Source organism: Nematostella vectensis, chromosome 9 (assembly GCF_932526225.1).
Source record: "Nematostella vectensis chromosome 9, jaNemVect1.1, whole genome shotgun sequence".
NCBI classification, from domain to species: domain Eukaryota; kingdom Metazoa; phylum Cnidaria; class Anthozoa; order Actiniaria; family Edwardsiidae; genus Nematostella; species Nematostella vectensis.
In genome coordinates this window covers 9256203-9273556 of record NC_064042.1, presented here as the reverse complement: position 1 = coordinate 9273556, position 17354 = coordinate 9256203, and the positions used below count along the sequence as shown (strand labels likewise).

Genomic DNA, 17354 nt, shown 5'->3' with positions numbered 1-17354 from the left:
CTGGGGACACAGGGGCCCCGCACCGAAAACTATTCGAAAGCTTGATGAGAGATACATTTATATTTTTACCTGCTGTGTAAAGTCTTTTTCTGATGTTAACCCGAATATTTTTTTAATTTTTTTTCAATCCCTAGTACAGTAGTAGGTAACTAAGGAATATTCGAGGAAGATAAATTAACACATAAAATAGGGCTCCCTGTGGTCTTTTGTGCTTGCATTTCTTCTTGACAACAAGCATCAAGAGAAGCCAAACACATAGTTTGGAACTTTTACCGAAAATGCCACCAAAAAAGAAGAAGGGAAAGGGGAAGGGAAAAAAGAAAAAGAAGAAGGGAGATGGTAAGATATGAGAAAATTGTTTTACATTAACTTTTATCGTAAGGTTGTGCTAAAACGTTGATTTATTGCCTCACTTTCACTGTATACCATGTTACCATGTTGTTTACGTTCTTCGTTTCAGAGAAGACAGAACTCACCATCGAAGACAAATACAAACGAACGTTGGAGGAAATCGAGTGTCTTAAAGATGAGCTAGGTACAGCAAAGCAGTACATTTATTTAGTGAAACTACATATTTTAGTCATTTTGATAGGGTTTTAATTTGATTTCGTATCAAATATGATTGAACTAACAAAAGTCAAATAAAAAAAACCCATTGTTGTATAATAACTTATTACTTATCAAGAGTTTCAGACTATCAGTGCTCATGAAGATGTTTTTCTGTTTTGATTTACCTTTTATAGTCTTTATTGGGCTAGCATTACCATAGCTCTTTAAATTTGCCTTTTTTGTTCCTCCCCTCAACTGTATCCGGATATTATTTTATTAAGTAAGGTTCCTTCAAGACAATTTAGTCTGTTTTTAGTATTGAATATGTTAACTGTTCATTAATTTGAGAGGCATAAGTTAGAAAACTTTAACCGGTTATTTTATGTATACCCTCAATAAATAAAGTATATTGTATTGTAATTGTCATCTACAGCAACCAGGACAGAGCTGACAAGGCGGGCACGGGATACTGCAGAAAGGATGAAAGGCAAGATGCTGGAGGCAAAAGAAGAAGTTGGTACAGAACAGCAGAACAAGCTGGACATCTCTTCAGGTGAACTGTCAATTTACCTGTTATTTACCTGTTTTTTTTTGTATTGCTATGCAGACACATAACCAGGGGCGTACGCAGCCTATAGGCCTGCAGTCACTGGACTGCAAAAAAAATTTGCAATCTTATTTGTATAACGAGGGGGAAAAATCAAATGTTTGCTCATTCATTTTTTTGTATTTTTATATATATGATGAGAATAAAAACTATAATTTTCCTAATAATGGTAGTCTACAGATGATTTCCAAACATATTGTTATGTCGTTCAGTGCCACGCGACGACTGAAGTCCTATTTCAGATCGAGGATGACAGAGGGTCGTGTAATATTCTCAAAAGTCTGACGCACTGACATCAATTTCAAACCCAAAAGCGGGAGCTATGAAATCTTCACGGGGATGCGGGGTGAGGGGCCACGCCTTCATTCATCTTCTGAATGCTTTGACTGCAACTTGTTAAAATCCTGCGTACGCCCCTGATAACCAGGATTTGTTTAGAGGGTTTGGACAGTGAGGATATTCTAAAGAGGGGGGGTTATGCAGGAATATATATATATATATATGTGTGTGTGAAAATGTGTAAAATCTGGTAATTTTTGAATAAGAAGATCTCCTTTTAAAGTGGCTCTATACATCCCCGGTGCAGTTAACATCGGACATGATGCTACCCTCCCCCCTGGGTATACCCCTTTAACGTTTATGAAGTACCCCTTTTATGTTTTTGAGGTGTGATGTTTAATCCATTATGTCCCTTGATAGATCTGACTCGTCAGTACAAGACCATGCAGTCGGAAATGGCTTTACGAATCCACATGCTTGAGCAGACTGTTACTAAGTTACGAGGACAACTGGGTGAGTATTATGGTCCAAAAGTGTACAGGTGTCGTCAGATAAGTGGAGGGAAGCTGAGTACCGTAGTTGGTAGAGCATAGCTCTATAGAACGCCTATCTAATAAATGCCCCCCTAAGCTAACAAGTTTGAAATGAACACCCCTCTTTAATAAATGCCTCCCTCTATTTAACGCCCCCTATCCCCTACCCATCTTAAAAATAAACGACAAAGGAATCAAATTTAATTAATCTCAGTTTGGCTTCTACTTTTTGATACTTGCTGAATGCCAAGAAATGCTTGCTACGATGACTTTAATTAAATGTGATCCTGACTTAAACTAGAACACTTGGGTTTTTTAATGGATATAGTTTGTAAAGAATGCCCCTCTCTAATGAACACCTCCTATCTATTGAACACCCTCTCTCAGACCATTGGGGGTTTATTAGATCATTTAAGGTAGTTTATTATCCCTTGTCCTGATGTGCGTTGTTTTTTTAATCTGAGTTCTCCATTTCTTCTCCCTCCGCAAAAAACAACAACAATATTTTCAATCCTTAGTAGTGATCATGGTCAGAAACATGAGTTGCATGGCAGCTGCATGACACATTCCCTTATTCCTTTAAAAATGTTGTACCCATTCCCTAAATTAATCCATTTTTATTTACTCAGTATGTATATTAATGAGACAGGCTCAGCCGAAAAAATGAATAGAGTAAAACCAAAAATTTCCCTCTCATTTAAAGTGGATGGTTAAGAATATGCCCTTGGCACAAATGGATAAATGGATAAGCAATATATGTTGCTATTATATTGCTGCTCTATTTCCTGTCAATGTAGGGCATATACTGCAGGCTTACAGAAACAGCTGGTAATAGAGCCTTTGATAACGTTTGCTTTTCCTATGACAGCAAGTACTGAAGAAGAGCTCCAAAAAACAAGAAAGGAAAGGGATGATATGAGAAGAGAAAAAGATCAAATTATTTCTGAGCTGAAGTTCAAAATTGAACATATGGAGTCTGTATATGAAAGTATACTTCATGTGAGTACAGTTTTATAAACTAAGGAAAAAATCCTCTAACATAGGTATACATAAACTAAGGAAAAAATCCTCTAACATAGGTACATAGCTCCAAGGGATTTAATGGGTCAGGAGCATACCAAAGATGGTTGGGGTCCAAGACTTCCCAATAAAACCATTTTAAGCCAACATATCTCAATGTTAACAGCAGCATGCTCACCAAAAGGTTACTGGTGTTTAGGCAACCGTATACTACACAACCAACCCAACCCGTTGCCTAGAGTTGTTAGGCAGCCATACAGTTGGTTGTACTTTCAGTACCATGCTTTTAATTTCCTGTCAGTTGCCTAGTGGATAGTTGCCTAACGACTGAAATGCCTGACCACCTTGATTCCCACAATTGCAGGCCAACAATACTGTCACTTTTTGTATACCATCTGGAGGTGTTGTGTGGTGAAGTAGTTTGCCAACATTTCCTTGGTCTTGTGGTCTATCAAGCGTAGCATTGGCAGCAAAACTTTGATGTTGAATAACAAAGTTGGCCAACCTCCCCATTGTGCTAGAGATGTTTGCTTGACAATTTGCATAAGATTGATTAAAAGGTGTACATTCGTTTTCTTCAGGACGCATTTGACAAGATGACATTGAAAGTGGACGAAGCAAGATCAAAATGGGAGACACAGTCATCTGAGATTCAAGAGAGGAACAAGCAAATATTATTAGAGTTTGGCTTAAATCCGTTAGAAATATAGCTTAAGGGATGTCCGGGGGGGGGGGGGGGGGGGGGGGGGTACTCCCTATATCCATCGGACAGGGATCATTGTCGTATCTTTTAGGGTGTAAATTGGAGCTTTGTGTATCTTTTAGGGGTGAAAATGAGAATGCCCAGATTTTTTTTACCTCGTTATCTTTTAGGGTGCTATTATAGCTCATGAAAAAGTGTTAAAATTTGTCATTTAGTGTTTTTAGATCACTCACCAGCAAAAAAATCACACAACCCACTGTATCTTTTAGAGGGTAAATTCATGCCTAACCACGCCCAGGTTAAAATATAACAAGACTATGCCCACTTTAGTTTGTTTAAAAAAAAATCCAGACGATGATCCCCATCTGTTTGATATCGGAGTACCCCCCGGGGATGTCATGGTCCACTTGAAAAAAAAATATGACTGTATTCTCAGAAATTTTCCCATGTGCACTCTGTTCAAAGGCTTTGCTTCATTAATTGCAGCACTTTTGGGAAACAAAAAGTATTATTTCTTGATTTCTTTTTTTTTCTACCCCTCTCGAAAACTAAGCTTAGGGGCTAGACCCAAAATCTATACTTCTACAGTGTTTGACAGCGTTTGACTGTAGACAGACTTATAAAATAAAACTTAGGAGACTTCCCCCGTCCTTCCCCACCTATAAGACGCCCAAAACAAAGACGTTTATGGCAAAACCCCTGCATTCGTTTTCAGCACAAAACTAAACTTCGTGAAAAGGTATTGACGAAGCTATTACTGGTAAATCACTATGTTTTATAGTGCAAATAGGGAAGATATGTTGTTCACATTTTGGGTTTTGTTGGTGTAAAAATACACTGCACTTTTTCTTATCCACAACCAAATAGCATTGGGAGTTGGGACTTTTAAAATCGAAATAATCCAAAATGTGACAATATTATGAAAGCAGGAGGGTTATGGATAATGTTGTATACAACATTAAATTGTGTCATAAACAGAAAGCAGACTTTAATAGCATTGCATATAAAGACGAATGTATTGTTTTCCAAGTACAAGGTGATGTTTATCTGTATATACAAAGCTGTTATGCGTCACGCGTTACTAACTATGGATTAAATTGGAAATTTCTACTTTTAGGTTTGACTTCTGGGCTTATAAAATTAGAAATTTGCACACTGGTGGTTGCTCATCCTCAGAAATGCCACGATTTTCTGTCTTTCCTTTTTACTAAATGAAAGAAAAAGTCCATGCGAAGCAACTTTGTCAGAAGTTGTGGCAAGACTTGTTGAGACCTGTCATTGCTGTGTAAACAGTCCTCAATACAGATGAGTTGAATCTTTGAACACATCAAGAGTAGTGACAAAGTTGTTTCCTAGGGACTTTTTTTTTCTGGATTGAACAGTGAGAGAAAAAAACCCTGGATTTCTTAAAGATGGTATGAATGAAATCAAGCCTAACTAACATATAAATCTTTACAATTTCGATTGTATGCAATCAACTAAACTGCAACAATAATAAATACTTATTAAACAATGATTGAAAAACTACAATAAAATCACCATCAAGCTGAAATTGTTCTCCTTCTGTTGTAGTAAAACAAGTAAATATCCAAAAACATGTGTAGAACCCTCTGCCCCTCCCTCTTTTCAGCCCCCTGATATGACAGACAATCTTTGGAGGTGTTGGCTTTATAGAGGTTTTATATAGAGAGCTTGAGTACAGATTAGATTTAAAATTTACAGAGGGGGTGTCCGCTTAATGGAGTTCTGTTTTGTGGTGGTCCCAGTGTAAGAAATAGCTTGATGGTGATTATTGAGAGAGAAGACTACGTTGAATGCTCTCTGTACCATCATGTTCTGTGAACAATTTACTTGGAGTAGCAACTTGACTCAGAAAACGGTCTTGTGATCATTTTCCTTTTATCCATAGGAAGCAAAAAAGAACAAGCAAAAGAGCAAAACATGCATAATAAATGTCCATCAAAACCTGGATATGGTTAGGGAAATTGGCTAAAAATTGCATCATTTTAAGAAAATTGTATAATCAAAATGACTTTGTGTGTATTTTATGGTGGGTGGAAAATAATGTTTTTTTATATACAAAGACATTTGTAATATCAATATGACTAAACCCAGATCGTAATGCCAAACTAACAAAAACTGGCAAAAGCGAAGTGAATTACAAAAGGTATAAATGTATTTAAAATTCAATCATTTTAGATGTTTATAGTACTCCCGTCAGTTACTCATGCATGGACTCAATACGATAAATAGAGGGAGCTTGTCAAAATTCTGTCGTCATCAGATCATCCGCATCTTTGTGCGTGATCATGAGGTGATCTGAGCTTGGTGAGCCAGGGGAGACGTGCCCTTGTTCCATTTGGAGGGCATCCATGGCGACCAGATCTGCTTTAGACATGTGGTTCACTATTCCTGCTCCTACTGCATCGCCCCACACATTTACTGTCGTACGGAACCGGTCCCTGGAAGACAAACAAAATGGACAGGGTTTGACCTGGGTCGAGGTTGTGCAAGGAAGTTGTGTGACAGTATGTGGAAGTTGTGTTACAAATATGCACATGACGCAGTGATAATGCTAGGCACATTCTAACATGTACAGCAAGGGCAAGGGCAGGATATAACAAGAAGGAATGCAAAAGTAATATTCGATCTCTATTCTTCTTTTTCTTTCACAATTTTCGTCATCTAATGTATATTGATATCATTTTGCGATACATTCAATACTGTTTGATCTGAGAAAAACATATCCATTAACTACTTTATCCGCCATTTAAACTGTAAAATAGCTCATGACTTGACAATTCCTGATAATAAGTTAAACTTAATCAAAGCGTTTTCCTTGTACAAAGAGGGTAGTCAAGCAATATACACGTGCACAGCAAAATTGGGTAAGATGCATTGACAATACTTACAGAAGCCATTCAATGGGCAGGACAAGAGCTAAGTCCTCCACAGGGAGACCAACAGATTGTAATACAATAACAGGGTAGATAAAACCAGCGGATGGGATACCTGCGGCACCAACAGAGATAGCGGCCGCCATCAACCTGTTGTAGAGAGCAAGACGTTAGACAATGATCCAATCCAAACAGAATCAAATGTTGTGAGAGTAGAACATTAGTACACAAACGATATCCAAAAATTGTAGAATATTAAATAAAATATTACACATTAACATAAGACAAACGATTCCAAAAAACACGGAATCAACTTGTTATCCCGGTGCCAAATATACTCCAACCAAATAATATCAATCATTTTAATTAATGAAACAAAACATGGTGTCAGAAGCGGGATGCAAAAATGCCGCGCCGTGCCACACATGAAATGATAGCAACATGACAGAAAAACCTTTACACACACATCCTACGGAGAGATACTAAACAAGCAAGTTTTCAGGCAATTTCCCCTAATTTTCTAATCTTCCATATACAAAACTCTAATACCGTTAGGGCATATGATTTTAGGTTATTCAGTGCATTTTGCCCTGATCATCGCTATTTAAGCTTATATAAGTAGTGACTAAAGCTATAAAAATCACACCTTGCTATTTCGTTTGCTGTTACTCGCTGAGTACTTAATTAAGAAATTATCTGCCTTATTTCATGTGAAACGATCTTTAGATATTTTCCCGTCGTTTTTCGGCTGTTCACGGCTGAGCAATAGGGTCTCTACTTCTTTCTGTTTTAAAAAGTGGGCGAAATTGAGGAAATTTAAATAAGTCAGGAAATTCATCCGGGAACGAAATATCTTACACAGTGTTGAAGAGAAATGCCGCTTCCATAGGTACTCCATTGATCTGCGCGATGAAAATCACCACACACGATTCAAAGAGAGCGCCTCCATCCATGTTGACAGTTGCACCCAGCGGTAGCACAAATTTCGCTATGCGCTCATCTACTCCCGTTTCCTCGGCACATCGGATCGTTGTAGGCAATGTAGCTGAGCTAGAAAAAAACGTTTTGACAATAAAATCATAATCTTGCAAAACAATATTAAACACTGTCACAAAAAAAAGAATATTAAATCATACCAGGTAATCTAATTTGAGATGAGGACCATGTGCAAATCATTTAATATTTATTGGTGGTTGAATTAAATGTTGTGTTTATGCTATTATGAGGTATTTACCCATACAACTGCAGCAATCTTAGTTGCGGTAACACTAGCCTGCGAAACAGGCTCTCGATAAGCGCCACAGAAAAGCTCTTGGAAAACCCGTTATATCGGACGTAGCGCTCGGCGGATTTAGGGCCGAGGGTCTTCTGAAATCTGCTCTGCCTCGCAAGTTCGGTTTCTCCGTTTTAGCTTGGCTAACTAAGCAGGTCCGAACCCCAGATTGTTCTTATGGGATGCGAAATCCGAAGAAGTGCAACGTATTTTTTGGGGGGAGGGGGGGAGACAGGTGTAAGTTTTCTAATAAAAATCTGACCACCCTCGAAAGAACAAAAAGGGATTTTTTTTATGTCATTGAAGTATCTCCACGGAACGTTTATTATCGGATTTGGCTGCAAAAAGTTTTAGATTGATGACGTATACCAGAGAGATCTAGAATGCCTTGTTATCTAATTCGCTTATGCTTTTCAGTTTTGTCTACAAATAGCATGTCTATTGCGAACCGCGGAATGGGACTTGCCGCCGTTGTGGGGGGATACGAACGCACCCCCTGCACCCCCCTCCCCCCTGGGTACGGAACTGCTAAGCTTGGCTTTTCCGTCTTTCACGCAACTGGCTTCGGTGACACACTCTGTGGTCTTGTTAGCCATACTTACCTAGAGGAAATACCAAAGGCTGTGACGAGAGCATCCCCCATACCAAGCATGAACTTGTAAGGGTTCTTTCTCGTCATCACGAAGTACATAAGCGGGAGCACAAATAAACCATGAATCAGGATGGAACTGATCACTGTCAGCATGAAGTAACCAACCATCGAGAGCACACCCACAATATCCCCCATCTCGCCGACCTTGGCTGCCACAATACTACAGATGCCAATGGGAGAGAGCCTGGAGAAAACAAAAACAGTAATAATGCAAAGTCCGAGGCAAGTGTCATTTTTCTTATGTGTCGTTCCAGATACAAATAAGTGCAAAGGACCGAAGTCATTTGCATTGTATTCAAGTTTGGAACGGCAACTTATAACTAATATCATAAGCTAGGAAATTCTGGTCAGTATCCTTCTCTCTTGGCTGGGAAGTAACGCAAAAAAAAAAAGAAGAGTATACTACTACTATAGCTGAGGATATACAAAGAATAAACGTCCCACTTTACATCTTAATACCCTCCTCCATTTACGCACACACAAAATCTTAACTACAGGACTGGTGTCGACCAGACAATGACATTTTCTTTAGAATCTATCTGACAGCTCTACTGCACACATGTTTAAAACACTTTTCCAACAAGGGCTTACCGTTATGATACGCCCCCTCCCCCCGCTAAGAATGATCTAAGCAAAATGAACACACTTGAATGGTGTTAATTTTTCTTAGCTGCTGCCTTTGCTGGCTTTGACATTCTCACATTACAACCACGGGTATACTTGTTATCCCTTCAACTTCTATATATCTACATGAGCACAAATTATTCTCAGCCGTCTTATTGACTGTCTTATTTTCTCTCATCCAGCCTATAATGGATTATGGGGCTATAATTTGGGGCGACAGTTTTAAAAAGCACACCGACGCCATGATCCTTTTACAGAAGCGTGCTGCCCGAGTAATAATGGATGTAAAATGAGACTGCCCATTAGCGGAACATTTGCCTCTCGGACAACGATTTTTCGCCTTTGGTGGGGCCAAAGCATGGAACGCGCTTCCATTGAATGTTAGGGAAAGCAAATCCCTTATTACCTTTAGTGCTGCACTAAACATATAAATAGCGACTTTAGGATTCGATACGGCGGACCTCTACTACGGCGGTTTGATGGAAATTTTACTTCCGGTGACGTCACCACGCATGGTCTGGTCGTACCTTCACGCCGTAACCGAGTTGCCTGCTACGCCAGAACTGCACGATAGGCGGAGTGGTTGGTACGTGAGCAATACATCATACTTTCTGCAACATTTACGTGTTAAATGCTCGTTTAAGTACATTTTTTTTATTGCGATATCATTCATCCTGGCTATTCTGCAGTTTTGATTATTATTGTGTCATTTTTTGAGCGAAAATTTTGAATCTATCTGCACAGAGTTGTAGCGTTGTTTCATCGAGTTGGTTTCATCATGGCGGAGATCAAGGCGAAGCCGAAGTCATCGTAAGTACAGGAATTGTATTTCTTGTTTAGCATTGATCAAATGGCGTTGCAAGTATCCTCGACCCTAATATATTCAAGATGGCCCATGTTTTTGGGGTGTGCAGCTATCTGATTTACAAATTTTAATACTTTTAATCTAGTGCTTTGAACATCAAAACAACAGAGGAGGGTACGCTTTTATTCCCTAGATTGTGTTTATCTGTTCGGATTTGATAGCTGAAAGTCTTAGTAAGGATCCGAAAAGGTTTCCGTATTAAATATTCGGCAGAAAGTCACCCTTTTCGCTGAAGAGCTCGTGAAAATATATAAAATACAGTTCTTTTTCATACAGATTCAAATATACTTAATTACGATTTATTTTATTTTACATTCCTGATTTCTGAATTTAATGAAGTTGGTTTTGGCCCCATGCTTAAGTATCGCATATCATAATACTCTAGTGGTATAAATATTCAGTCCTTTTATAGTGAGCTCTTTACTAAAATAGCAAGTCTCCATTATATCTATTGAAATACTTCTCAACTAAATACCTAAACAGGGGCATTCTACAATACAATACAATACTCTTTATTTAATGAGGTTGGCATAATTAACCTTTCAGTTTTCTAACATATGGCCCTCCCATTCTCAGTTATGTAAGCAAAGACAATATTATAATTTCAGAAAACAAAACTAGTGCTGTTGTTAGAAGAAAAAGTTTCTTTTGAAGTAACGGACTGGGCTTCATAAAGGGTGAGCTGACAGCGGTTCCATGCTGTGGACTATGGACCATGACTTATTGCTGTGCCGAGAGGTTCTAACCATTGGAGTTTATAAACAGAAAAAGGGAAGTAATGAGGCTGGAAGACTATGGAATACGATTGCAGAAGCTCTAATCCAGTCAACAACTGTGAAATTCAAGCCCAATCTCTCACAAAGGGCTGTAAGGAAAAGATTCGCTCTTCTCCAAAGGAGATTTAAACAAAAAGAAAGAGCAGAACAAGCAGCATCAGGGATTTTCCCTGATGAGCCTGACATGATCCTTGAAGATATAGCAGAGAGAGAAAGGGATGCAGGTGAAAGGGAAGATGAAAAAAAGAAGGCTGAAAAGGCTATTGGAGAAGACATACGAATGCAAGCCCTTGAGCGGATGGGGCAAACAAAGAAAAGAAAGGGAGATGAAAAAGAAGAGAAGAATGAAAAGAGGAGGAGAAGTTCAAATGAAGCATTAGAGTTTCTGCAAGGAAAGGCTGAATCAGAAGCAGCTTTTAGAGAAAAGGAGTTTAACATAAAGAAGATGGAGGAGGAAAATAAGTGTGCTCAGTTTGAAGCCATGCAGAAACAGCAGCAGTCCATGTTGCAGGCATTAATATAGCAACAGGCTCAACAACAGCAACAGGCTCAACAACAGCAACAGGCTCAACAACAGCAACAGGCTCAACAACAGCAACAGGCTCAACAACAGCAACAGGCTCAACAACAGCAACAGGCTCAACAACAGCAACAGGCTCAACAACAACAACGGGCTCAACAACAGCAACAGGCTCAACAACAGCAACAGGCTCAACAACAACAACGGGCTCAACAACAGCAACAGGCTCAACAACAGCAACAACAACAGCAACAGGCTCAACAACAGCAACAGGCTCAACAACAGCAACGGGCTCAACAACAGCAACAGGCTCAACAACAGCAACAGGCTCAACAACAGCAACAGAGCCAAAACATGCAAGTCCTCATGGCCCAACAAAACCAGGCGATAATGGGGCTCCTTGGAAAGTTTGTGCCAAAATAGTAACTATGTTGAACAGTCACTAGTAGTGAATATGTTCATGTTACGAATCATATTTTATTTTTTAGACTGTTTCGTTTTTCCTTTTTTTGTTTTACTTTTTTTCCAATAGCTTGTTAGTTCAAATAAATTATGTTGAAGTTTTAAATGATTTCTACGATCCTGTCATCCTGTAAAAAATAAAGTAACCACTGGTATTTCCTGATTTTGAGGATATTTCAATTTCTTGTGATACCTCTTGAAATAACAGGGTCAACAAATATTTATTAAGGAAATGACCAGGGACATGGTAAAAATGTGTTTGTTTTTCAAGGTATGACTAGTGATGCATGTTTCTACTAGTTGGGGTAGGGGACCAAGTGACTAAGAGCAATGTAAGAAGTTTTGTTACACCACATCAAACTATTGGAGGGGCTTTCACAACAATTAGACGTGTATTAGACTATAGTGTTTGTGACGGGGTGTGATGACTTAGACACAAATTTTCATATTGCTCTATTACAAAAAAAAATGACTTAATTTCTCGAATGAAACTCATAGGAAACTTATAATCCTTGCAACAAAATGTAAACTTAAGTAACTTTGTAATCAATTTTTGGGTTGTGTAACACTCGTAAGGTCATACTTACCGACTGGACCATACATGTTTGCAGTCATTCCGTCAGGGGTAACAACAGACTGGAATTTAATACCATAAACACGCTAATGGCCATTATATAACAATCTTTGGTTTACTGTTGCTGGCCTACAAATCGGCCGAACAGTCCCGTCAACAAAACCAAAACAATTGTCAAGTGGAACCCCTTTGCTGTGTACCGCATCGGCAAATCGTTCGAGATTTGCTGGGTTCAACTGCTGACTGTTCCATTGGATAACACGATGACTATGAGCTTGATAAACAAAGTCTAATACTTCGTTTGTAATCATACAAATGGCAGGAACCGGCTTAGCAAACAAGTGAACCATATCACTGTATCGACAGGGGTAGCAAAGCCTTTTTAAGAGCATACAGAGCCCTTCAATTCCGTTACAAGTTGTTCCTTGGTTGCAAGTTATAACTTCAGAGTTTTGAGGGCTGTATGAATTGTACAACAGCAGAAATTCAGTGTCAGTTAGATAATTCATGCCATAGGATAGGACAACAAGGTTTCTTAGTTCGTTAAAAGAAACCATGACTGACAGCTATCTTGTTTGTTTACATCTGTAATGTTGCCGTAGCCGTACCGCGGAAAATCTTAATCTTTTGGCGGGAGTCCGCGTAGTCGCTCCAGACCACCACGGCCAAAGACCGCTATAGCAGAGGTCCGCCGTACCGAATCTTAAAGTCCCTAATACTTTTCCTACTGAAAATTGTTTTTTTAACACTATTGTAAAACATTATGTATATTTGTTATCATTATGTATATCTGTAATAATTTAATAATTTTCTGAGAGCCACATGTATATCATCTGTATTGATATAAGGTGTCATTCTCAATAAAAAAATGTCTTAACTAACTAAATTCAAAGGTTGGTATTTTCCATTGAAATAAAATTAGTGCCACCTTCCCAAAATGTGCCACCTCTCAAATAAGCCCCCTCCCCATCCCCCCTCACCACACCCACAAAAAAAACTATAAAAATTGAATAAGCCACCATCCGAATCTAAACGGTGTATTAGATTCTAAAAAAACTGGATGGTGGTCTATTGGTTCAACTCAATCATGATTGAGGGGAGGGGCTAACGCATATTACCACAACATAATAATTGAGGGGAGGAGTCAACACGTACCACATGATGATCATTACAAGTCTCATAACAGCATCATTGAGTGAGCAGAAAAAAGCTCTTAGTGGCTCTGCCTTGGCCCCCATACGGCTTAGTATGATTCCAAACACCAAGCAAAACATGGCGATACCAAGCACATTAGTGCCAGATGATGCTTGACGGCCAGACGGGATGAGATTACTGGGTGGGTACACCTCCTTCACTACAGTAGTGATGTTATGGGTGCCATTGCTGATGATGGTGGTTGTGACTCGAGAGGTGATGGAGGTGATGTTTTCTGTGGTGTTGTAGCTCATGTACTTGCCAGGGTCATATGCATATTTTGTTTTGTACTATAAAATTAAAAAGCAAAATAAGTAAAAAATAACAGTATATATCTCAGAACCTGAAATACTATAATATCAAAGCATCAACAAATACTGAAAAAGAATATCAATTTTTCCCAACATACAAAAAGCAAAATCACCATGCCACTCTCCTTATACATATTGAAAACCCTCAAAAGAGAGTGCATGTGTGGAGGGAAGGTGTTTGTTGTGGAGGTGGGCTGAGCTTTCCAAAACTCAAGTAAAGAGTTCAAGATCACAAGAACAACTCAAGAAAAGGGTCCAAGACTTTTATGCCATAAACATCAGGCCCGTACCCAGTGGGTGCAGCGGGTGCGAACGCACACACACACACAAAGGCGGAAAGTCTACTTTCGGTGGACGTGCTATTTGTAGACAAAACTATAAAGCATAAGCTAAGTCACTCCAGTATGTCATCAAATCTGACAATAAAAGTCCCGTGGAGATACTGCAAAGACATAAAAAAATCCCTTTTTGGTTTTTCGGGGTTGGTAAGATTTTTATCAGAGAACCCCCCCCCCAATCCCGAAAAATTAGGTGCACTTTTTCGGATTTCTCACCCCCCAAATAAAATCCTGGCTACATGCCTGACCATGAAACCACAGCACAAACAACCAATATACATTTATCAAATAATAAATTATACCTGTATAAAACATGCCTCAACAATATTGTTTGGGAATAGGCTCCTGCAATACAAAGAAACTTCAGTATATAAGCAATGTTTTAGATCTTACACCTATGAGTAAGCTCAAACTCGTAAAAATGATTTGGATGCACTAACTGTTTTAGATGCAATAACTGATTTGGTTTAATCTAAAATTCAATTTTCACTTTTTCCACTGTAGCAAGCTATCAGAACCATGGGCAATCTGTTGATGCATTGTGTAACATTTGACATGACGAAACTGTTTTCAATCCAGTTGTTTAGCAGATAATTTTTAATTGATATATGCATTAGGATATGCTATTTTGAACTATATGAGCTTGCAGAGTTCTTGTTATTGTCATAGTTGGAGAACACAAAATGCCAGTAATTGAAATCAAACTTAAAATAGGCAGTGATTGTATAGTAGAGACAAGGTTAAAACAAGTTTTTTTAAGTGCATATAATATGATTTACCATTTTTAGTTATATCCAAATATATTAGCCCCTGTACAAAGCAAATTATTTACAGGATGACACATGGAAGAGTTTAACCTGTTACATTACAGTTCAACTATATAACTTTTAGGTTCCTATTACGCAATTGGGTGGGCTTATATTCATTTAGTTACAGAGGCCTCAGTGCTCAGAGTGACATTCTATATAGGGGAGGGGGGGTTTGAATGGGTCGCAGAATCTGCCAATTCACTCATGTTTTACTAGAAATCTGCTGATCCGCACAAAGTTGTGCTTCTATCTGAATCTGAAACACATGATAGACAAAAAGAATTGAAAATCATAAATGTGATTTTTATGTAACCTTCAAGCAGAATAATTTTTAATAATTTTCATGACTGTGATAGCTGTGATCCGGTATGTTATAAGAATTGAACAGTCATACCTGTTAACCTCCGAAGATCTCAAGGCTTGAGAATTATTTTTTTTTGGGAGGGGTGGGTATACCCTTGCAGGCATTTGCGGTACAGAGAGCTCTCACAAACAAATCCACTTATAGATCTCAAGAGGGTGTTAGATAAATTGTGCTACGCAAGGAAAATATCAGCCCAAGTGTCAGGCCCTCTTTTATTGTTACCTATGAAGTATATTACAGGAAGCCATAAAAAGAAGGCCTGATACAAATACTGTACAGATCTCATGTTTCCATGGATCCAAATTGGATGGCAGCCGATGGCAATCAGAATGGGGTGTTCTGATTGGTTGATTTGATCAGGTTCCGGTTGCCATTGCTGCTTTTGATAGATGTTCAAATTTCTTGCCCAGGCCAGTCATTGCATGTGTTTATTTCTCATTGGTATCATTTTTTGAAGCTTAGATCCACTAGAGGCCTGAAAAGGGCCTGAAAAGGGGCGGCAGGCATCGCGTCTAGTATTTGTGCCAGGCATAGTTGTATTTTTCCTCTCAAACTTTTGAAAAATAGAATTCCCTGATACTTAGGCTAGAAAATTATTTCTTTATCACTTTAACAGAAAATAGACAAAATGTCATTTACTACAGTTCTACAAAATAATGTTTTTTGGAAGCGATAATAAATTGCCAAAAAGCAGTAGATTTGGTGCTCCACGAGAGCAAAATCTTTAGACTCCCATCTAATGAGGGAGAGTGGACAGGTATAAATCTTCTCTATTCTTGACTTCTGTTGTGTACAAGTTAATGTATGCATAATATTGAAGCCAAATGTTTTACCATGATAAGCCTTTGTTTGACCCATGACATGGTTTAGGACTTGGTTTAGTTTAGCAGTACACAACGACACAACCCACAACCCTATTTTTGCTGTGCATCCGTAATCTGCCTGTCATTTTATTTAGCTGGGATCTGCCGATCAAAAAGCCTATCCCCCCTCTATATAGCATTCCTGTTAGTAAATTATCCCCCCCCCCTAAAAATGACTTATATTACACAAGACATGCACTGCAATTGCTATAATCCATAGTCCACATTCCAGAGTCCATATTTTATCCTAGACAGTTATGTCATTGTGTTTGATACGATGACATAAGTATAATACCATTCAACTTGATAAAGAGACCACTTGAGTAAGATGTTGTCTGTCAAATCATCTGGCAATATAAGTAAATCATTGCAAAAGGCTCTTATTAACATGCGTGCAATCAACCGCTCAAGTGTAATCATTTTAACCGTATGCACACAACAAAGACGCTAGAGTAGAGTCTTGACAAATAACACACAACATTCAAGTTTTACCTTAGCAAGTCTAAGAATGAATCCATCGTGCGATAGCTCACTGGCTGCCCTTGCTTCTCCACCGGTTTTACGACCCGTCCGGGCCGAATTGCAAGCACCAAGATCAGACCTAAAATAGCAGCACTGATAGTCGTGAGAAAATAGAACAGTAAAACACGCCTCCCAATCTTCCCCGTGGCTTTGGGATCCATGCAGGCTAATGCACTAATCAGACTTGCCACTATTAGAGGAAGGATAACGAGTTTCAGCATGTTCATGAAGAGCTCGCCTGGAAATCCGATCAACATTATAGTGGTCTTTCGATCTTCGGGGGTCAAGATTTGCTCGATCGGTTTGTTGATTATGGCGCCAATGACAAAGCCCAAAACTGCTCCTAGAATTATGAAAGCAAGTAGTAGATCGCTCTTGAATTTACGGAAGATAGTCAGCAAGCAAGACTTGCAGCTGAAGTTGGAGCAATCTCGCAGAGCGGCCATGATTCGCCCTGCTCTAATACCGATTAAGCAACACTACGTGATCCACGTCCTCCAGCCGTGAAAAGCACGCAAATACCAGAATGCAAATATAACACCCCTCACGGCGATTGGGGCTTCAGCTACAGCATCCACCAAGTATCTTGCGGGGTGGACTTCTGCAGACCAATAAGCCA

The 17354-nt window shown here is 38.9% G+C and overlaps 3 protein-coding genes across 3 annotated transcripts; 2 read left to right on the top strand and 1 right to left on the bottom strand.

The window, feature by feature from the left end:
* Positions 1–123: 123 nt before the first annotated feature.
* LOC5504861 (coiled-coil domain-containing protein 153) lies at positions 124–5243 on the top strand. Its single transcript, XM_032373194.2, has 6 exons — positions 124–339; positions 461–535; positions 983–1102; positions 1856–1948; positions 2837–2967; positions 3570–5243. The coding sequence occupies exons 1-6, from the start codon at positions 279–281 to the stop codon at positions 3696–3698; spliced, it is 609 nt and encodes a 202-aa protein (XP_032229085.2). The 5' UTR covers positions 124–278; the 3' UTR covers positions 3699–5243.
* Positions 4655–17352, bottom strand: LOC5504857 (excitatory amino acid transporter 3). Its single transcript, XM_001625670.3, has 7 exons — positions 16706–17352; positions 14480–14522; positions 13490–13818; positions 8464–8697; positions 7447–7638; positions 6604–6738; positions 4655–6153 (listed from the first exon to the last, which is right to left on the bottom strand). Exons 1-7 carry the CDS (start codon positions 17179–17181, stop codon positions 5955–5957), a joined length of 1608 nt encoding a protein of 535 aa, XP_001625720.1. The 5' UTR covers positions 17182–17352; the 3' UTR covers positions 4655–5954.
* On the top strand, positions 9665–13220 carry LOC116612469 (trichohyalin). The gene is made up of 4 exons (XM_032373195.2): positions 9665–9723; positions 9882–9947; positions 10611–11289; positions 11608–13220. Exons 3-4 carry the CDS (start codon positions 10699–10701, stop codon positions 11719–11721), a joined length of 705 nt encoding a protein of 234 aa, XP_032229086.2. The 5' UTR covers positions 9665–9723; positions 9882–9947; positions 10611–10698; the 3' UTR covers positions 11722–13220.
* Positions 17353–17354: the final 2 nt, after the last annotated feature.

Coding starts and splice junctions, on each gene's coding strand:
- LOC116612469 (XM_032373195.2), top strand. CDS start 10,699: ATGCTGTGGACTATGGACCATGACTTATTGCTGTGCCGAGAGGTTCTA. Junction 11,290..11,607: donor AGCAGCAGTCCATGTTGCAG/GCATTAATATAG, acceptor CAACAGCAACAG/GCTCAACAACAGCAACAGGC.
- LOC5504857 (XM_001625670.3), bottom strand. CDS start 17,181: ATGGCCGCTCTGCGAGATTGCTCCAACTTCAGCTGCAAGTCTTGCTTG. Junction 14,523..16,705: donor TCATTCTTAGACTTGCTAAG/GTAAAACTTGAA, acceptor TTTGTATTGCAG/GAGCCTATTCCCAAACAATA. Junction 13,819..14,479: donor TTGAGGCATGTTTTATACAG/GTATAATTTATT, acceptor TTAATTTTATAG/TACAAAACAAAATATGCATA.
- LOC5504861 (XM_032373194.2), top strand. CDS start 279: ATGCCACCAAAAAAGAAGAAGGGAAAGGGGAAGGGAAAAAAGAAAAAG. Junction 1,103..1,855: donor CAAGCTGGACATCTCTTCAG/GTGAACTGTCAA, acceptor GTCCCTTGATAG/ATCTGACTCGTCAGTACAAG. Junction 2,968..3,569: donor TATATGAAAGTATACTTCAT/GTGAGTACAGTT, acceptor CGTTTTCTTCAG/GACGCATTTGACAAGATGAC.